Source organism: Leptopilina heterotoma, unplaced genomic scaffold (assembly GCF_015476425.1).
Source record: "Leptopilina heterotoma isolate Lh14 unplaced genomic scaffold, ASM1547642v1 Lhet_46, whole genome shotgun sequence".
NCBI classification, from domain to species: Eukaryota; Metazoa; Arthropoda; class Insecta; order Hymenoptera; family Figitidae; genus Leptopilina; species Leptopilina heterotoma.
The window spans coordinates 430,086-452,839 of NW_025111092.1; the positions used below are offsets into that span (position 1 = coordinate 430,086).

Consider the following 22,754-nt stretch of genomic DNA (forward strand, 5'->3'; position numbering starts at 1 on the left):
TTTAAATAATTAAATTCTTTCCAAAAATTTACATTTCTGGAACTATTTGCAGAAATAAGAAAAACTCAAGGTATTATTTTTAAATTCATTTTAGCTTTAGTACCTAATTCAAGAAGTTTGATATTTTTTAAGTATTTTTGATAAAATTTCCTGATTTCCCTGACCTGTGACAACTCTGAAATTGCAGGCCACGGACTGAATTTAAAAATGAAAAATAGAATCAAGTGTCATAAAAAATTGATCGTAATACTTGCAGATAGTATGAGTATGTTTTGTGTTTGAATAAACAGCGTTATAAATATACAGTGAATGCTAAATAACAACAATAAAATAAAATTCAACTTTTTATTTAATTAAATAATTTGATTAAATTCTGCAAATTTTTTTCTAAACACAATTTAGAAATGATTATACTTTTCTCGTATAAAAATTTCCATAATATTTGAAACAATCTTTGCCAGAGGATTTTACAAGTTTTTTTTATTATTCAAAATTTTCACAAAAATAAATGGGATAAATGATTAAAAAAAATACAAATAATTAATTATTTAAATATTTTTGATAAAATTCCCTGATTTCCCTCATCTGTGGCAACCCTGAAATTGCAGGCCTCGGACTGAATTTAAATATGAAAAATTGAATATTTATTATTTTTTAATCAGATTCAGAAAAATGGACTAAATTTTTAAAGGAGATTTTGCATTTACTTTAATTTTATTTAAATTTTATAAAAACTTACAAAGAACAAAATAAATATTTCAATATAATTTAATAAATGTTTTTCTAAACACTGAAAAACATTAATTTTGAAATCTTTTCAAAATTCAATTATTTCCAAAAAATCTTTCTACATTAATAATTGTTGTATTCCGATAATCTGTTCGCAGTTTGTTGTTGTTTGCTTTTTTATTTCCTAACTTTTTTAATAATTTTTCTTTTCAAATATTTTAATTTTTAAAATTAATGTAGGTATTAAAAATCATTGAATTCTTGCAAAGAATTTTGTCAAAAAATTTGAGAATAATAAATTAAATTCCTTCGCAGAATGTTATTATTTATGAAAATAATTCAATTCTAGTGAAGAATTTTATTAAAATTTTAAAAAATTCTAATTAAATTCTTTTGAAGAATTTCTTTTAATTTTTTTGAAATATAATGGAGTTTCTTTGATAATAATTGAATTCTTTCAAAAAATTTCTTTAATTTATTGAATATAATCGATTTTGCTAATAATTGTAATTAATTATTTTACTATTAAAATTTTAATAAAATTATTCATAGAAAATTAAACTCTTTTAAACAATTTTATTAGAGTTTTTCTAATAAATTAAATTCTTTTGAAAAATTTCTTTAAGTTTCTTTGAGAAATAATATAGTTTTTTTTTTAAAATTTTTATTGAAAATTAGTTTTATTGAAAATTTTGAAAATAATTGAATTAAACAAAGAATTTTGTTCAATTTTTTAAAATAATCGTGTCTGTTAATAATCATAATTAAATATTTGATTATTGATGTTTATTAAAATTGTATTCAAAATAATTGAATTTCTGAGAATTTTATTATTTATAAACAATAATTTAATTCTTACGATAAATTTTACTACTTATAAAAATAATTGGGGATCCAACAATTGAATTGTTCCGAAGGATTTATTCAAATTTCAGAAAACAATTGAATTTTTTGAAGAATTTTACTATTTATAAAAATAATTGAATTGTTTCAAAGAGTTTATTAAAATTTTAGAAAAAAATTGAATTCTTTAGTGACATTTTATTGAAATTAATTGAATTTCTGCAAAGATTTTACTATTTGAAAAAAAATAAATGAATTGTTTCGAGGGATTTATTAAAATTTGAGAAAATAAGTGAATTTTCGCAAAAATTTTACTATTTAAAAAAAATAATTGAATGGTTTCGAAGGATTTATTAAAATTTTAGAAAATAATTGAAGTTTTGCAAAAATTTTTTCAAAAATTAATATTTCAAAATAAACAAATTCTGTAAATTGCATAATAATAAATAGAAAATCATGTTTCGCGCGTAATTCATACTATAATGCTTTTAATGATAAATTATTATACAAAATTTTAACTACAATTAATTTTTAAATCAATTTTTATTAGAAAATTTTACGAGAATTTAATTATTTATGTACAAAAATAAATAATTTATCGAATAATTGAATGTTTCTCAAAATTGAATTCTCATAAAGAATTTTATCAACAAAACAATTAAATGTTTGCGTACAATTTTATTACATTTTTTTAAAATAATAAATTGTATTCTTTTGGAAAACTATTTTTTGATTGAAAATCATTGAATTGAGAAAAATTTTTGAACATAATAATTGAATTTCTGCAATCATTTGTAATTTCTTTAAAATTCAATTTATTTAGTATTTTTAATTAAAATTCTTCTATAAATTCATTATTTTTATTAGTTAATTAAGTAGATATTAAAAAATGTAACTAATTTGAGAAGAATTTGAATTATTGAAATTTCTCAAAAATCTAAGTTCTTTAAAATTTCTAATTGAATTCATTCAAAATTGAAATTTTATAAAAATACAAATTGAAACCTTATGATAATAATTATTGTAAACGCAACTCTTTCAAAATTCAATTAATTTTGAAATTTTTAAGTAAAATTATTCATTAAATAATTTCTAAGTAATAATTTTATGATAGTTCTTCTAGAATTAGGTTATTTAAAAAGAAATCATTGCCAGAAATATAAAAAATTGAAGGTTTTGAATATTAGAATTCGTGGTAATTTTATAGTTTATAAGGCAAACAAAAAAGACATAAAAATTCAGAATTTTCTTATGAATTCTAAAAATTCAATTTTTTCTAGTACTTTTAACTTTTAATAAAAATCCCTGACTTTTCCCTGAGCAATTCTACTTTTCCTATCTTTTCCCTAATCTGTGGCAATTCTGAATTATCAAAAGTATAAAAAATATCAATAGTCTCGTGAGTCCGAGGCCTGAATTTGTAAAACATTTCTCTTTCTATAAAAGTAAGAAAAAAAATTGATGATTACCTTTTACTAGGTGACAACATCTAACAACGTGTGTGTGAGGGTGGTCAATGGCAAGTTCGAAACCCAGAGTCATTAGGAGGGCACTTTCATTGGACACCAACTCATTAGCCTGCTCCAAATATTGCTGCAATAAGACATAAGCTAGCTATTAAGCAGCTAATGAATTTCGTTTTTTATTTTTGTCATTTTGCCGCAATTTTTTTTTTTTTTTTTTTTTTGCTTTTGAAAAACATCGCACTCACATCCGATTTCATGTCAAGTGACGCCTGATCTCTGTGGAGACACAAATGCGCACATTTGATGACATGCTCCAGTTTCCGCGGTTGCTCCTCTGTCTTTGCCGCTAAGAAGAGGGCCGCTGCTGCAATCTTGTTCCGTGGAAACTGTGTTAATGAGTGGAACACAAAAAATCGATGCATGTACACGATGGCTGTATTGATGCATAGTTGAGTACTAAATTCGAAAAGTTAAGGAAAATTTCTTTTTTTTTTTCTTCTGAAAAATTCTAAATTTCCATTTTTTTTGGGAGGTAAGAAAAGGTCTTTAGGAATTTGTACCTGAAAAAATTCAAAAGCAAAACTGAGAAAATTCTCAAATTGTATTCAATAAATAATTTTCTATTTTTCTTATCGAATAATTCTTATTATTAAATAATTTTCTATTTTAATTTGTTCTAAAACAAATAGTTGTAAATCAATTTGAAAATATTAACAGGGTGGTCACAAATTTCAGTTTATCAATTTCCCTGACAATTTACTGACATTAAAATTATTTTCCCTGACAAAATTCTTTTTACAGGAAAATATGAAAGTTTACGGAAAATGAGTAAAATTGTTGAAATTTAATCTAATTCTAATACAAGTCTAAGAATAAAGTAGTTTTTAAAAATATTTTAATGTAATTTTTCGAAAACAATTGAATTTCTTAAAAGAGTTTTTGTATTATTTAGAAAAACTAATTAATTTTTTGATGAATTTTAATGAAATATTTTTAACAAGAATTTTTTCTCCAAAATGGTAAAAATAATTCTGAAATGTTATTATTTTCGGAATGTATTTGAATTTTCGGAAATATGTAATTGAAAGTACTGAAAATAATCAACTTTAAAAAATTAAAAGCTATTTTCATTAAATTTCATTTTTAAATTTACGTTTAGAAATGTTTCTCATTAAAATTTTTGATAATTCAATTATTTTGAAAATTTGCTATTAAAATTCTTCAAAAGTTTATTTTTAAAAATTTATTGTAACAAAATATTTTTAAAAAATTAATTATTTTCAATTAAATTTTACAAAATTTCAATTATTCAAAATCTTTTAAATTGTATATTTCAAAAATTTAATAGCAAAATGATTCAAAAATCATTTTTGAAAGATTTGTTTAGTTATTTTTCGCACTATAAAAATCGAAATGAGTTACATTTAATACTAACAATTATGATATTTTGTTGCAATATTTGGGAGAAAAGTTGAAAAAATCTCAATTTTCTAAATTTCCCTGAGTTCACTGACAAAAATTTTGTTTTACTGACTTTACTGACATGTGGCCACCCTAATTAATTAATAAAAAAAAGAAACCAAATTTTTGCAAGTAATTACTTTTATAATTAACGAAAAAACAAAAGGCTTTATTTTAAATTGATAAAATTCGAATTTTTCATAATAAATAGAAGACGAATAAAGTAAAAAATTTCACTACATTTTGGATTGTAATATTTTTGACTTTAATTTTAAGTAACGAATTTCTTTGTTAAATATTCTTTACGTAAAAATGTAGAAAATAAATTAAAAAGAGCAAAATTTGTAAAAATAAAAAATTTATGAAAAAACTTGTCTTAAAAATCATAAAATAACATTTTTCGAATGACACTTGTTGCTAAATTTCACAAATTATAAATTAACTCAAAATGAATAATTTTATAATCTCAAATAATAATTATTAAAATTACATTCATAAAAAAAGTGTCGCAATTTAATTATAGAAACATGATTCATTTCTGTGTTCTCAAAAGATAATTGCAGAAGTAAAGACAATCATTTTTAACACTTAATTAGCAATATTATTGTCTTTTTTTTATATAAAAAAAGCAAGATTAAAGTTTTCAATTTTAATGAGAATAATGTAGAATATTTTCTCAATTCTTGACTTTAATTTTTAAACACATGACTACTTTTGCATGGTTATGACTAGAAAACAGAAAGAACAATTTTGTATAAATAATATTTTTTTATTTTTTCTTTTCTTTTCAAATTACAATTAATTCTGATGATAAACTTCTTTTTTTAAAATCCTTTTTTTTGGAAAATCCTCTTTTTTTTGTGTGTTATAAAAATATACAAATAGAAAAGTTCCCCAGCGTCGTACAAAAAATTTCCTTCTTTTTTTTCATACAAAAGATCAAACAATCTTGAAAATACATAAATGGAAATAAACTGGACTCTGAAAATGGACAGATTGTTAGGAACTGATAAAAACTTCATACTGCAAACGATGAATGTCTAGAAGCTTTTTCTGAAAACCTGTGTAAAAATATTTTTTTCTTTTTTTGTTTCAAGTAGAAGAAGAAAATTTCGAAAAAATTTTCAATTCTTTTTCTGTTTCAATAATAGAAATGCTAAAGAAGTTTAAGAGATTTTGAAACTCGGAAAAATAAAAATTTACTGACCTTAAGAAATATTTGACAAATTTACAAAAGTAGAATTTATATTTAATTTAATTCATAAGGAAAAATAAAATCTATTCTATATTGTTAATTAATATTAAGGATTTTGCACTAAATAATAAAGACATTGACAATTAACACAAAATTTCAAAATTTAATAAGCAATATAAGTACGAACAAGACGACAAAAAAAAAACTAAAAATAGTACGTATAATATTCAGAGTTTCTCAGTCTCTCAATATATAACCTCTGAACACACAATTGAACGAATATTAACAATTTTTTTTATTTTGAACAAAATGTTTATAAAAACAAAATAAATACGCTACTGGTTAAAAATACGTGAACAAATTTTTAAAGCAAAAGTATTCTAAAAAAAAGAGGGTCAAATCGCCCAAAAGCGAATAACGGTTCTTCAAGACTGTAAAATCAAGGCTAAACTGACACATACAAACAAACAAAGTGCATAAAATAATCACATGATAAACTTTTGTTTACAAGCAGAGACAATTTAAATATTTCACTAACGTCAGAAAAGAAAATTTGTTTTTAAAGACAATTGGAATTTCCAAAGAGAGACAAATAGAGAGAGAACAAACAAAAACTGTCGTAACTAACACACCCAAACCTATAAAAAACGAAATAAAAGCAATCAATCAAAAATTCACTTCCGAACAACTCTAAACGTGAATATTTAACATTTCTTAATTAAGAATTTTGCACTGATTTGCGAAATACGATAAAGACGCGTCCTAGAAATGCTTGCAAATCAACAAGAAAAAAAACTGCATTATGAATCAGAAAATTAATGATTGATGAACAAAAATTGCGTAAGCAAACTCAGTTGGTAGGACTGTCGTTACAATCGTCAATCTTGTCCTACAAAACAAGTTTATTAACGTGAATAAACATAAAATAATAATTAATATTGAAAAATAATTTGTAAAAACAAAAGGAAATGTTAAAAATTTCGAAAATCCAATGTAGTCAGCCCACGTTTCTCCAATATGGAGTTCCATGACGCGTGACCTCACAGAATTCAATTCTCATGTTTACAGCCACTTGACACATTAATAAACGAAATTAAATCATTAAACATATCACGGACATGGATTTAATCATAATTCGAAAACATACCTGTGGAAAAACACGACGATAATTGACGTACGAATGTTTCTTTAGCAGCGAGCACGAGCGGGGAAGGGGGTAGGTGTTGAGATTGAGAATCAAGCGTTAAAAGGATACACAGATAATCGTTGTCCCATATCCTGGATGAAATTTGCGGCCTGCTGCCTATTACTCAGTTCTTTATCGGCGTCGATACCGCATCTTCGGCTCGGTGAATTTGCTAGTTGTTCTTTTGTAAAATACCATTTTGCGTCAGCCGCCATTTATATGTACACACTCCAAAACTAATGCACCTCGGCGCTGCGACGCCGTACTTCACGCCACTTCACGCGAAACTGACCGGAAATATACATACAAGCATAAAGTTCATTCTCAACGGACGACAGTCGTGCACATGACTTTGTTAGTAGCGCGCAACTTTTGAATTCCCTTCACTTGCGAAACAATTTTTTTAATATTAATTCATAGAAATGAAATAATTAATATTTAACTTTTAAATTGTTCATATTTAAACTGTCACTATTTATGAAAAATATAATAACAATTTCTGGGTTTGGTTTAAAAACAAAACAGGAAAGGGTACAAAATTGTTTGTTTTGGCGCGAAATTTGAAATTTTTAAAAATACATTTTGTAAATAAGTAAATAAATAATAATTATTAATGTAATATTCACTCTAAAATTGATTAGATACAAAAAAGAATGTTCTAATATATTTATTTGCGAATTTCTTTAATTGTAAAATTATTCAAAAATTCTTCTTTAAATCAATTATTTTTAATAAGTTTTGAACAAATTCATTTTTAAATCAATTTTTATTAAAAAATTCTACGAAAATTCAATTATTTATAAATAAAAAAATAAATGATTTATTGAATAATGGAATGTTTCTTAAAATTGAATTCTTTCGACGAATTTTAATAAAATTTTTAAGAATAATTGTTTTTTTCGAGCAATTAAATTAAAATTAAATAAAAAATCATTGAAATTCTGCGATGAGTTTTATTATATTTATGAAAATAATTGAAATCCTAAAAAGAATTTTATTATTTATATATAAAAAATAATTGAAATTCTGCGATGAGTTTTATTATATTTATGAAAATAATTGAAATCCTAAAAAGAATTTTATTATTTATATAAAAATAATTGAATTACTAAAAAGAAATTTTATTACTTGTGAAAATAATTGAATCTCTGAAAAAAAATTTTATTATTTATGAAAATAATTGAATTACTAAAAAGAAATTTTATTACTTGTGAAAATAATTGAATCTCTGAAAAAAAATCTTAATATTTATGAAAATAATTGAATTATTGCGAAGAACTTTATAAAAAAAATGATTTTTTTCGAAAAAATTTATATTCAAATTCAATTTTAAATAATTGAATTTCCGTGAAATTTTCATTAATTTATAAAAATAATTGAATGTTTGTGTAGAATTTTATGAAAATTTGATTAAAATATAGTAGATATTAAAAATCATTGAATTGAGAAAAATGTTTGAAAATAATTGAAATTTTGATAAGAATTTAAAAAAAAAAAGAATTTTTGAAAATTATTAAATATTGGAGAAAATTTTTGCTATGTATAAAGATAATTGAAATCTTGACGAAAATTTTTAAAAATTTTAACATATAATTGAATTTTTGCGAAGAATTTTATTACTTTTGAAAATAATTAATAAATGAAAATCATTGAATTTTGCAAAGAATTTTATTAAAAGTCCTGAAAAGAATTGAATTTTTGGGAATAATTTTGAAGACTTGCGTTAAAATTTTTGAAGTAATATCAAATATGCATTAAAAGATTCAACTAATTTCAACAGAATTGAAATTAAAATTTTTCGAAAAAATTAGTTCAAAAGAATTATTAATTACAAGTATTCACATTTTTAATGGTTTTAATTTTTAAATTTATCTAAATTCAATATTTCTTTTTACAGATTTTAACCGAAATTATTTTCTAATTCAATTATTTTTAATAATAAAATAATATATACAATCAAGAAATAAATACTACACTATAAAAAACCATATAGAGGGAATTTAAAAAATTGTACTTTTTTTTATTAAGAAACTATTTATTAAGTACCATTTTTTAAAACTTAGAAATCCACAAGATGGAAATTGACGAAATGTAATAATTTAAAAACTAAACGATTTTGTAAAGTCACATTACGATGATTATAAAAATGATTTATTTTGTCCACAAAGACATGAGAGCACTTTAAATTTGTGAATCGCAAGAAATGAAAAACAAAATTTCTTTTCCTAAATCTAACTTATTCAAATAATTTTTTTTTTTGTAGATCTTTGAAAATCTAACAGAATTAAAAAATTCTCGCATGACACAAATGTTTCTAATACTTTGATTCTGTCGAAATTCGACATTCTATTCTTATGTGTACACGTGTCTTTAAAAAAATAATAATATTTTGTTCTAACTTAATATTTTTGTCAGTCAACATTTCTTTTTAAATTCTTAATCTCATTATTTACAAGAGAGAGAGAGAGAGAGAGAGAAAATTAAACAGTTTAATAAACTTTTTTCTTCTTCTTCTTCTTCTTAAACAATACTGAATAATGTATCCAACATTTTTAAAATATATAAAATAAACTTTGTTTCTTTTAACACAGCTCTTATAATGAATTAAACAATCAAATGTTTATAAAAAACGAAATAAACAAATACTTTTTCTCTTTAACTAATTTCTAAAATCTCTTTGGAAGTTTTTCCTCTTTGTTTTTGTTTCTTTAAGTAAATATTACTATGGCTTAATTATTACTAATTTTTTTTCTCATTCATTTTAGGATGTTCTTTCGAATGCATCGGCCGGAATCAGACCTTGCGCGAAACATCGTCGGAAGGCTGACATTGCTTCCTCATATTTCCAGTCGACTTCAGTTAAACATTTACAACTCCATTCATTTTTCATATTTGATTCAAGACACAAATCTTTGATCATTTTTCTCTTGATATCTTCGGATAACATTCCAATTTCATTTTGACAATTTATTATTGGTTCTGGATGTGTCATTGCCATTTCAACTGATCTCGTTTGATTCATTGCAAGTTTTTGTTGCAATTGAGTGGCATTTGAAATGCACAATTGTTCGTTGAGAATAACGAATCCAGAACCTTCGGGAACAATTATTAATGTTCGATTGAAATAACGAAACGGTGCATCGAAATCGTTGGATTCTTTAAAAAGTCCTGAGACTGTAACCATCATCATTGATTTCTGAAAAAATTCCATTCTCATTAGAAAATGATTTAATGGCAAATATATTTCTTGTCTTTAAAAATAATGGTTTTATTTCTATTTATTAATAATAAAAAATTCAATTTAAATCGAAAATAGAATTTGTAGATTTTAAATTTAAATATAAATAAAATAGTTATACAAAAATAATAAGTAAATAAAAATAATAATAATAATAAATGTAATGAATATAAAATAAAGTTAATATTCTCTAAAATTGAAAATAAATAAATTTCTAATCGAAAGCTTAAAAAAATTTGGTTTACTATTTAAATTTACTAACCGAACAGAAGGACACATCCATCGTAAAAGAATCCGTATCGTGTCTTGTTCGTGGAAATTCAGAAATTGTTGTTACGACTGCCAGCTTTCCACGCTTTAGCAGTCTCCTCACAGAATTTTGATCTCTTATTCGAAGTAAATTTCTACTTTCACCGAGGTAACTGTTTGGTCTAAAAAAATGACAGTAAATGTAAAAAAAGTTATTAAAAAGAACAAAATATCTATTATAAAAAATTAAATTACTAATCACAAAAAATTATAAAAATATAATTAATAAATTACACTTGAATTTTTTTAATTCGTTACCTTGCTCCAACATTGGGCGACACAGTCATACTAAAAACTGCACTATCATGATAAGCCTGCATTAAAGTTTCTCGATTATTGTTGTCAAACACTGAAAAGTACTGTTGAATGAATTGTCTTGCAATTATGTTTCCTTCCGAACTGACAGAAAATAATTTCTTTGAAGGCGGAATTTTTAGATCTTCTTCAACCACATCGAATGAAATTGGAGGCGGTAACTCGATACCATCCTGTTATATAGAAACAAATTTTTATATTTTCAATGTAAATTAAAATACGAATAGAAAAACATTTTATTTTTAATTTACTCACCAAACGTAAAAGTTTTGGAAATATTTGACGTACATCACTAGTATCCAGAAAAAAATCCGGCAATAGGAAGTTTTTTTTGGGAAAATCGAGAAAAAAAGTGATTAATACATTTATAAATAATACTAATTGAAAAATTAATAATTGTTCATTCATTTATAAATTAATATATATATATATATAACATTCTCAAAGATTTATAAAAGTTTTTTTATTTAATGTTTTCTCCCTAGTGAGGAAACTTGGTATTATTTAAAATTGTTTACTTTAAATTTCGTTTTTTTACGTTTTTTATTTTCGTTTTAAAATATTTTCCCCACATTCCTAATCCTGTAAATTGGGAATATTTTTCAAAAAATAATAAATTTACTTTTATTTATTGTTTCCCACCATTTCCCTCCGTTTTGATAGAAAATAACTAATCTTTCAAAAATATAATGAAAGATAAACGAAAAATATTTCGAGTCAATGTCTCCTCCTTGTTTCGGTAAAGAAAACACTTCTCATCATATAAAAAATGATACAATTTAAATAAATAATAGATTATCGTGTTCAGAAAAAGATTCTCAATTCAATTTTTAAGGAGGTTCTCCGGCTGCTACTTTTGAAAAAATCGATTTTCCTTAAATTTTCTTTAAATTTTGAGAAAATGTTTCTTCGAGTGCGCTTTAAATGTGGTAAAAATTTCAAAACCCTTCTGAAATTTTTACCAAATTTAAAGTGGACACAAAGAAACATTTCCTCAAAATTTAAAGAAAATTTAACGAAAATTGATTTTTTCAAGAGTAGAAGCCGGAGAACCTCATTAAAGAGTAGCGAAAGAAATATTTATTTATTGGGTAATATTTATAAATGTTTAAAAAGAACCATTTGTTCGAAAACAAAAAGTGTATATATAAACTAAAGAGAAAAGAAGATAGACAAATATATAAATAAACAAATAAAAATAAATAATGGGAAAGAAGAATAAAAAAATTTCATGTATAAAAACTAAATACAAAATAATTTGTCGAAAATCCATCTCTGAACAAAATAAACTATTATTTATTTAAATAATATCATTCTTTCTCTTTGTCTTGGCGAAAATGGTATATTTTTCCAATAATACCAGAATAATATTTCCATTTTCGTTATTTTTCCAGAATTTCCATAAAAAATAAACTACTCCCTATCAAAAAGAGTCATCGATAACAAATAATAAATCAAAATAAAATCCACATTTTATAAATTTATGAAATTAATTTTTGGTAAAGACTAAATTATAAATAATAAATATAATTTCTAACTGTGAATAAAAAATAGACATTACCTTACGTATTCATTTTTACGCATCGAGTAATCGTTGCAAAAAGGATTTCCCAATAGTGACAATTCTTCTAAATTTAAAAATCTTATCGGATCCAATAAATTGATATCCTTCAATAAATTATCACCAAGCAGAAGAATTTTAAGATTCTTAAATCTCGCTTTCAACGTCGAGAGTGTACTAATGAAAGTCAGTTTATTGCCACTGAGATTCAATACTTGAATATTTGGAACCAATTGCACTGCAGTGTCCAAAACTGTCGTCAACAAAATCGGTTGAAATAAGGCACAAAAATGATTATCCACAAGTGCTGTAACAAAGAATAGAAAAATAACATAATTATTTAGACTTAGAGTTTAGTGAGAGAAAGAGAGAGAGAAATATAAATAAAAAAGAAACACAAAAAATATTTTTACCTGGATCATGATAAAATTCTGAAAGATTTAACGAATTCGTCTCTTGATTATAACGCATTGCGACAATTTGAACAATTTTTTCCTTCAGTACATTTGAAACATCATTTGATTTTTTCATTACATTAGGATGTCCTGGCTTTACATAAATATGTAATTTGAATGTTTCGTTTAAATAGATCTTATAATCACAGTCTAATAATGTTTTAGCTATTCTGTAATTGTCCACATAAAATATTGCCGATCTTTCAAAATGTTGATACTAGAAATAGTAATAAATTAATTAATAAAGAAAAAGCATTAGTTCAAAATAAAAAAAAAGTAATAAAATAATACAAATTTTTTTTAATTTTTAAAAAATAAATTACCATAATTGGCACAAAAGTTTCAGGTGCAATGTACTGTAAAATCTTCTTAATGATGAAATCTTTTTCGAAATTTGCTCCACACGGAATCTGTAAATAATTAGAAATGTTCAATAAAAAATTAATGCAGAAACTAAATAAATTTTTATCTACATAATTGAAATCTATTTTCAATAATTCTAGCTAAAATTGACTTTGTAAATGATTAAAATTAAAATCTATTAAACTTTAGATAATATAAAATATTAATTGAACGTCCAAATGAACGAAATATTTATTAAAATTATTTTCATAAAATACTGATTGCAATAAAAATTAAAAACTTAAATTCTACATTTAGAAACTTTTTAACTTCCTTGTTTCGATTTAGGAATTCAAGGTACGCGTGTCGAAGTTACTCTGAGAATATGTTAATCTTTTATTGGTGAAAAGTGGATAACAGTTGAGAGATTTATTTTTTCTAGTGAAGTTTGAGTTGCAGTTTGTGTTGAACATAAAATTTTTGAGTTGAATATACATTTGATTGCATTTTTTGTAAGTAAATGTGAGTTTTATAAAAGTGAGGTTAGAAAGTGAAACGCAATAGGGTGCGCCACAGCGGACCCATTCATTCATCCAAAATGTCGGCCGTCGATCGGAAAAATAGATCCGCAAAAAATGTATTAAGTCAAAAGGAAAATGGTAATAAAGCAACAGGTAAGATTGAAAAAAAGGAAGGAAATGGAAAAAATATCCCAAATAATAAACCAGGAAGACCTACCAGCAGAAACCAACTCGATAAAGATAAAAATAACAAACTGATTCATGAAGTTTTTAAGACTATGGAAACTACAACAAGTAAACAAGGGACAGATACGGAAGTGAAAGAAAAAGTAGAAGGCGAATGGGAAAATATGTTTCATGCAATGAAAGATGAAATATTAGAAGGTATCAGAAGTGATTTTAATGCTTCTCTTAAAGAAATAGAAAGCAAAGTGGAAAGCAAAATGGAAGAACTTATATCAAGGACGGAGGAAAAAATCATGAAATCCCAAAAAGCTATCGAACAAAAGGTTTTCGAGCAATATAAGTTAGTAGAATTAAAGTTCAGCGAATGGGACACAGAAAAAAAGGAACTATTGGATAAAATTAATAAGCTAGAAGAAATTGACCGTAGAAGAGATCAAGAAAATAGAAGGAAGAATATAATCATTAGAGGTCTGAAGACAGAAAAGAACGATAACGATATAAGAACAGAAGTGGAAGATTTCATAGAAGCGAATCTGAATCTTAAAATCGACTTGGAATCAGCAGTCAAAATTAAACCGGCAAATGGAGAAGACTTCCTCAAAATTAGGGTAAAAAGTGCAGAGGATAAGAAAAGTATTATAGAAAAAAAGGCGACACTTAAAGGTACCCAAATCTATTTAGATGATGACTTGACCAAAGAGGATAGAGAAATACAAAGAAAAATATACAGTAGAGCAAGGGAAGAAAGAAGTCGAGGAAACACGGCTAAAATTGGATACAAGAAAATCTACATAAACAATCAATTGTGGGTATGGAAAAACGAGCAGGGTATAGTGAAACAAACGAGATCCTTTCGACACGAAAGTGACAACCATACAGACGTCAACGGAATTTACACTCAATCAGGAACAAGAGCCTACGGAAATAAAGAAAATCACGATTGGACAAGGGATAATGGACGAGGGAGGAATAATTCTGACAACGGAATCTTTACGGAACCAAGAGAAGAAAATTCACAACGCCACCGGAGAAGCAAGTAAGAGAAAACTGTTGAAAGTGTCAAAAAGTAAAATATTAGTGTGGAACGTACATGGAATAAAAAATCTGTTTGAGTTAAGCTGTAGTGAAAAAAGTAAATTAGTGAGTGACTACTTTCTTATATGTGTAATAGAAACGTGGTTAACTAAAGACGAACTGTTATTAAAACATGATTTCAAAGATTATAAATATATAGGAAATGCGGCAACAAAACAATATGATAAAGGAAGAGCGAGTGGAGGTATTGGTATGCTAATTGACGAAAACGTAGTACGCAATATAGAAATTTTGGATATAAGTACAGGATGGACAGCAATCAAAGGATGGATAGACAATAAAGAGTGGATAGTTATATGTGTTTATATACGTCCGGACTTAATAAAGGATAGGTTAACATTATTTAGAGATTTCGTGTGGGAAATGCGGGAAAAATACAATGCGGCAATTTTGATATCAGGGGATTTTAACTGCAGAATAGGGAATCTCAATAATATGGATGAAAATATGTGCGAAAACGTAAATATAAACTATATGAGAAATTCACGAGACAAAACTATCTGTAGAAATGGAGAAGTGCTGTACGACTTAATGAGTGATATAGGTTTATGTTGTGTTAATGGAAGAACCCAGAGTGATTCAGGAGGTGAATTCACTTTCATAAACAAAATGGGGAAAAGTGTTATAGATTATACGTGGTCAGATTTGAACGGCTTAGATTATATCAGTGACTTCGAGTTTCTCAATTTGGACACTTCCGATCATTTAGCTCAAAGTTTAACTATTGAAAGAATTGAAATAGAAAGTGAAAAAGACGTTATTGGTGACGAAAGTTCGGATGTCAATACGATTTTGACTAATAAATACATTTGGGATGCAAGCAAACGAATAAATTATTCAATGAAGATAAAGGATAAAATTGAAAGTCGCAAACTAAAGAATGAAGAGGTAAATTTCGAAATTATGATAGATTTAATAAAAGAATCTGCAGGCGAAATGGATATGATAAAAACCCTAAGAAATAGAAAAGGAAAGCAGTTTAAGAATAATCCCTGGTTCTCAAAAAAGTGTAAAGAAAAGAAAAGAGAAGTTAGAAGAGCATACAGGAAATTTAAAAGACTTAACTCGGAAGAATCTAGAATCGAATATGTGGATAAAAGAAAAGAATATAGAGAAACGGTGAGAAGCGAAAAGAAAAGAAATGTGGATGATTTAAAAAAACAGGTTAGTAAAGTTAAAAGCAGTTCAGATTTCTGGGGGGTAATAAGAAGGTTTAGAAATAAAAAAGGAAGCGGTAGTTTCTGTGATCTCAAAAGTGAAGAAATTTTCGAGTTCTACGAGAATATTTTCCCATTAAGAGTGATTTTAGATGAAATTTACCTAGATGCAAGACACCCATATTTGGATAAGGACATAAGTATATATGAATTAAACCTAACTCTTCGAAAACTAGGAAATAACAAAGCTCCTGGGGACGATGGAATTATCAATGAATTCTACAAAGCTCTTCCTGGAAACGCAAAAGTGTATCTTGTAAACAAATTTAACGAGATTATAAATACGAGTGAGGTCCCAAAAAAATGGTGTAATTTTACGCAAATTCTACTCTTTAAGAAAGGAAACAAAAATGACATCATGAACTATAGAGGTATTGCCTTAGCCAACGCAATATTAAAAATATTTACTAATATATTAGCTAAAAGATTGGGTATCTGGGCGGAAAATATGGGACTCTTACCGGAAGGACAGGCAGGTTTTCGCGCTGGAAGATCTTGTGAGGACAACATTTTTGTGCTTCAAGCAAAAATATGCCTGACTATACAAAAAGAGCGAGGAAAACTCTTCACAACATTTGTAGATTTCCAGAGAGCTTTCGATTCGGTTCATCACGGATTGCTGTGGCAAAAACTTCATAAGATTGGATTAAGTGGACAATGTATTAGAATCATCAGATCTATTTACGAGAACGCAAAGATGAAAGTTAAATTGCAAGACGGGAAATTTACAGATGAAATAGAAATAACTATGGGAGTTCTCCAAGGAGATTCTTTAAGTCCTGTACTATTTATACTTTTCCTTCAGGACTTGGTGCACTTTTTCGAGTCAAACGGGTACAAATGTATAGAGGAAAAAGGAGAGATTCAGCTCTTCGCGGATGACCTAACTATCTCGGGAGAATCGGAGGCTGATCTACAGAGAAAACTACAAACATTAAGTGACTACTGCGAAATAAATAAATTGAATGTAAATACTAACAAAACAAAAGTTATGATATTTCAGAAGGGGGGAAAGAGAAAATCTTGTAAAAGTTTTAAATACAGAGGGAAATGTATTGAGGTAGTAGACGAGTATGTATACTTGGGGACTCTATTTCACAGATCTGGGAATTTTGCAAAGACTGTAAACTATTTTTCGACGAAAGCTAAAATTGCTATTGGGACCATTTGGAAACCACTGATTGCAACTAAAGCCGAAGGTTGGAATTCGAGACAGAAGCTATTTGACGCAATCGTCACATCAACTCTCTTATACAATGCAGGTAATTGGGGACTAGACTATGAAGAGGAATTAGAAATTGTTCAATCTGGATTCGTAAAACAAATGCTGGGTCTACCTCGTAGAACACCAGGATATCTACTGAGACTGGAAATTAATTATTCTAAATTAATAGTAGAAGTGATGAAACGGGCTTTAAGATTATTGGTCAGAATAGAAAAAATGGAGGATACGAGGCTGCCAAAGATTTTTTTGATAAAACTAATGGAGGATGCGGATAAAAAATATGACACGAAGAAGAAGTTCAACTGGTTTAGGAAATTAAGGGATAAAATTATGAAAATAGATCCAAGTAAATGTGTATACAACAGCGAAAAAGGAAGAATGGAATTAAAAATAAAAAGTGCAAGTGACATCGAGGACTACTTAACAAAAATGAGAACATCGCAGTTCATAGAGGATAGAGAAAGAGCAGTTAAATCAAGGTATTGTCCTATCTACAAATATATAAAGGCAATGAAAAAACCAAATGCTGAGTTGTACCTCAATTGGAAGATTCCCTTAAGGTTCACAAGACTCTTGGCACAGCTAAGAATGGCTGGTAGAATAGAGTGGCAATTGAACATAAAACTCGGTTATGTGTATAAGTTTAGTGACAAAGAAAAGTGTTTAATGTGTAATATGGACAGGAATGAAAATTTAAAACACGTCTTAATGGATTGTCCCGCGTATAACGAATGTTGTAGTGAAAATGTGCGACAAAACTCTTTATCAGAATTGCTGAATGTGGATAACGGTGAAAGTCTAAAAAAATTATTCTATTTTGTAAACAATTTAGTAAAGATAAGAGCGTTTTGTTTGTGTGAATAGGGAGGAATGAGAAAAGAAGAAACACTTATGTAAAAAGGCTACAGGCCTATTGTTACATTACTTGTAAATAAATAAAAAATAACTTCCTTGTTTCGATAGTGAAGGAAATTTATAATAAAAATTTAATTCGGTGTAGAAATAAATAAATTTCGTTCATTTGAACATTCAAAACTGTAGGAACATATAAACTAAATAAATTTATTTAATAAATTTTTTAACTATAATAAAAATTAGGACTGATTAAAAATTGGATTTAGTTGAAAATTGAGTTAAAATCTTCAAATAAAATTGAAATTTTAATTTTTAATACATTAAAATTTGAATCGAATGCTTTTCAAATTCTGAACGTTCATATAAACAAAATTTATATATTTTTTCATTAAAATGAAATTTTATTACAAAAATTTTGCGTCAACAGGGTTGCCACTAAAAAATATTATGATTCAGTATCAAAATAATTAGATACTCAAAAAAAATGTTCTATTGCATTTATTTACGAATTTCTTTAATTGTAAAATAATTCGAAAAACATCAATAACTTAATTTTTTAAATAAATATTTAATCTTTATTATTTTTTGATAGGAATTAAGAGTTTCAAAATTTTCAAATTCAAATCTTTTTCAAATCAATGGATTTCAAAATTAAATTTACAATTCAATTTTACAAAAATTCCATTATTCGGAAATTCTTCAATTAAATAGGCATATTATTATTAGAAAATAAAAACTTCAAATAATTTTAAAAAAATTCAATTATAATTTTTTCAAAAAATTTAATTCTACAAAATTGTTAGTTAAAAGTGTGAAAATTTCAAATTTTCAAAGATTTTAATTTGAAACCTTTTTGAAATTCAATTATTTCTAAAAATCCATGCAATCATTTGTAATTTTTTCAAATCAATTTTTTTTGTAGTGTTTTTAACTAAAAATCTTCTATAAATCCACTATTATTTATAACTAATTAAATATATATTAAACAATGTAACTATTTTCAGAAGAAATTGAATTGTTAAAATTTTTCAAAAACCTAAGTTCTTTAAAATTTCTAATGAAATTCAAAAATTTAAATAAAAACCTTTTGAAGTTCATCTATTTATAAAAATTGTAAATGCAACTCTTTTAAAATTCAATTAACATTGAAATATTTGAGTAAAATTATTTATTAAATAATTTTTAAGAATTAATTTTTTGATAGTTCTTCAAAAATTACACAGAAAAAAAGTTTCATCTCGAGCAGTTACAAATTTCTCTATTTTAGCGAAATTTTTAGTTCCGGGTTAAAATTTTTTTCTGTGTAAGTTATTTAAAAAGAAATTATTGTCAGAATTAGAAAATATTGAAGGTTTTGTATTTATGAGGCAAACAAAGAAGACATCAAAATTCAGAATTTTCTTATGAATTCTGAAAATTTAATTTTTTTCACTACTTTTAATAAAATTCCATGACATTTCCTGACCTGTGGCAACAATGGTCAATTATCAAAAGCATGAATTACAATTAAACATGAATTTAATTTTTCTTGCAATCAGAATTTTTGTAAAATATTATTGATGAAAATTAAAACTTGACTATCATTGAAATTTTTTTATACTAAATTATATTTTGAAATTGATTAAAATTTGGATAAATTAAAGTTACAATTAATTTCAGTGAAAATTCATTAAAATTGGAATAAATTGAAATGAAATATTAATAAATAAAAATTTGAGTGAAATTTCAATAAATTATATTTTCAATAGATTAAAATTTGGATAAATTAACTTTTGCATTAATACAAGGTTACCACACTTTTGCTTATTTCAAATTCCCTGACTTTAACAGATTTTCCAGGTTAAAAACGGAATTTTTCCAGGTTTTAAAAACTACATTTATATTTTACAAAATTAAATAATTTCAATAAATTTTTACAAATACATGGAACTTTCATATGATACTGTATTCCGAATTGTTATATTTATCATTTTTAAATAAATATTTAGTCATTATAATTTTTCCATAAAAATTAAGATTTAAAAAAATTTCAAATTCAAACCTTTTTCAAATTAAATAACTTATAAAAAATTGTTATAAAACATGAAGAAATCGATCACTCCGAGTCTTCGACTCGGAGCAATCGATGTCTTCATGTTTTATAATAATTAAAAATGACCGACTAATAAAATGCTTCAATCAAATATATATTAGAAAATAAAAACTTCATATAACTTTAAAAAAATTCAATTAAACTTTTTCAAAAAAATTAAATCTACACAATTTTTAGTTAAAAGTGTGTAAATTTCAAACATTCAAAGATTATAATTTGAAACCTTATCAAAATTCAATCATTTCTAGAAATTCACGCTATAATACTTTCTCTCTAAATTTGAATTAGTAAAAATGTTTACTAATTGGAATTAGTGACTGACTTTTTGCTTTTGAATTAATAAATTTTACTATTAAATTAGTAGAAACGACTATATTTATTAGTAAAATCTGCTAATTCAAAAGCAAAAAATCAGTCACTAATTCAAATTAGAAAACATTTTTTACTAGAGAGTTTAATATTCAATTATTATATAAAATTTTAACTGAAATTCTTTAGACGAATTTCAATAAAATTTTTAATAATAATTTCATTTTTCGAGAAATTACTTAGATTAAAATTGTATGAAAAATAATTGAATCTCTGTAAAAAATTTGATTGAATTGAGAAAAGTTTTTGAAAATCATTGAAATTTTGCCAAGAATATTATTAAAATTTTTGAAAATAATTGAATTTTGGAAAATAATTACATTTTTCGAGAAATTCCATTAAAATTTGTATTAAAAATAATTGAAATTCTGCGATGGGTTTTATTATTTATCAATTATTTATGAAAATAATTGAATCCCTGTAAAAAATTTGATTATTTATGAAAATAATTGAATTATTGCGATGAAATTTATAAAGAATTTGTAAATAATAGAATTCCTGTGGAATTTTTATTATTTAATTAATTCATTCAAAATTTCAAATTAAAACCTTTTGAAGTTCATCTATTTATGAAAACTGTAAACGCAACTCTTTTAAAATTGAATTAATTTTGAAATATTTAAGAAAAATTATATTTCAAGAATAAGCCCCATAATTTTAGAAAACAATAATTTTCCAGGATTCCGATCATAATTCCCTTACTTTTCCAGGTTTATAAAATTCCCTGACATTACCAGGTTGCATGACAACTCCGATTAATTCATGTAAAAATTTATTATAATTAGAATAAATTAAAATTTACCTGGATTCACAGTGCAAAATTGAACTATTTCTGAAATGCATTACTTTAAAAATAATATCAAATCAATATAAAAAGGTGAAAATGGTAAAAAAATATGGTTAAAATAGATAAAAAAGATGAGAAAATTTTAAATAGATGACAAACTGTGATCATTGTAAAAATATTTGAATATCTATTTACTTTTAAATCTCCACTTACTGTAATTTTATACCAATAGGCGTCAGCAAGAATTGTTTGTGTCAGTCTACATCTTAAATCCTTTTGGGGAATTACTCCCAGTCTACCATTAAGAAGACTTCGACCTCGTGTTTTAAGAAAAACTTGTCTCTCATGAAAATTATTATTATTGTTATTGTTGATGGAAGACATTTCCAAATCGTCGTCATCATCGAGAAGATTTTGCGCAGCAAATGACAAATTTCGTGGCATTGTTACTCTTGTTTTCTGTTTAAAAGAAATTCGTGGTCTTACACCAGCCATTATGGTGTCACCTCCCATTCGTACTTCTCGTGTATCATTTCCTTGACGATCAACGTAACCGAACCTACGATCTGTAGTATTAAAAATAAATATTAAAAAAACAATAAAATAATTAATCCAATTAACAATAAAATTCAATTTCAATATTAAAAAAATACAACAAAAATGTCATGCAACAGGTTAACACAAGAAAGTCAAGTTTATTTTACCCAAAACAAAACTTCAGGAAATATACAATTACTATCAATTTTTAAAGAATATAAAGCAAAAATTGTTCTTCTTACCTAATAATGATTCAATTTGAACGTCTTGTAAGTCACAACCGAATTTTCTGCGTCCGTCGCCACGCATTTGTAGGTTATAATCGTTATAATAGTTTGACATTTTTTAACATAACATAAAATTGCACCACTAATCGCGTTATCTTCTTTTTTAAAGTGAAAAATCACTCGTGTTTATATTGTGTTCATTAAGTTTATAAAAATAAATAGACCACGTGTTTAATACAGATAATACGTAATTGAGACCTTCGTCATACTTGTCTTTTTTTGGGAGTAAAACATTCACAACCGCCACCACGATGAAGTATGCGTCGCCATTTTAATTCTCTCGCACACATAAAAAAATGTAGTGTACCGATTACTGGTATTGCGCAATATTTCGTTTTTAATCTTAGATACACACTTTTTACCTCATATCATTAATAATCACATTTATTAAATTTTTCTAGAAACAAAATTACACTTTTATCCCGTCATTAATGACTGTTAATGACAATTAGGTAGAATATTTATCCGAAAATATCGTAAAAA

At 25.3% G+C, this 22,754-nt stretch overlaps 2 protein-coding genes across 2 annotated transcripts in view; both read right to left on the reverse strand.

The window, feature by feature from the left end:
• Positions 1–7,162, reverse strand: part of LOC122507285 (cyclin-T-like) — a 29,989-nt gene extending 22,827 nt beyond the window's left edge. Inside the window, exons 1-3 of the mRNA XM_043619894.1 lie at positions 6,950–7,162; positions 3,284–3,494; positions 3,042–3,165 (exon numbers count right to left, since the gene is read on the reverse strand). Coding sequence (XP_043475829.1) covers positions 3,042–3,165; positions 3,284–3,494; positions 6,950–7,095 — 481 coding nt within the window. The 5' untranslated portion in view covers positions 7,096–7,162. The remainder of the gene's footprint in view (positions 1–3,041; positions 3,166–3,283; positions 3,495–6,949) is intronic.
• Positions 7,163–8,894: 1,732 nt separating this feature from the next.
• LOC122507321 (nuclear RNA export factor 1-like) lies at positions 8,895–22,631 on the reverse strand. The gene is made up of 9 exons (XM_043619975.1): positions 22,227–22,631; positions 21,661–22,013; positions 13,082–13,168; positions 12,717–12,975; positions 12,304–12,610; positions 10,998–11,034; positions 10,686–10,915; positions 10,381–10,549; positions 8,895–10,076 (listed from the first exon to the last, which is right to left on the reverse strand). Exons 1-9 carry the CDS (start codon positions 22,324–22,326, stop codon positions 9,642–9,644), a joined length of 1,977 nt encoding a protein of 658 aa, XP_043475910.1. The 5' UTR covers positions 22,327–22,631; the 3' UTR covers positions 8,895–9,641.
• Between the last annotated feature and the right edge of the window lie 123 nt (positions 22,632–22,754).

What these genes read in the sequence shown, in the direction of transcription:
- LOC122507321 (XM_043619975.1), bottom strand. Translation starts at nt 22,326, where the DNA reads ATGTCAAACTATTATAACGATTATAACCTACAAATGCGTGGCGACGGA. An exon ending in CCTATTGGTATAAAATTACA is followed by an intron (nt 13,169 to 21,660) that starts GTAAGTGGAGAT and finishes AATTATTTACAG; the next exon opens with ATTCCGTGTGGAGCAAATTT. An exon ending in AGAATTTTATCATGATCCAG is followed by an intron (nt 12,611 to 12,716) that starts GTAAAAATATTT and finishes TCTTTGTTACAG; the next exon opens with CACTTGTGGATAATCATTTT.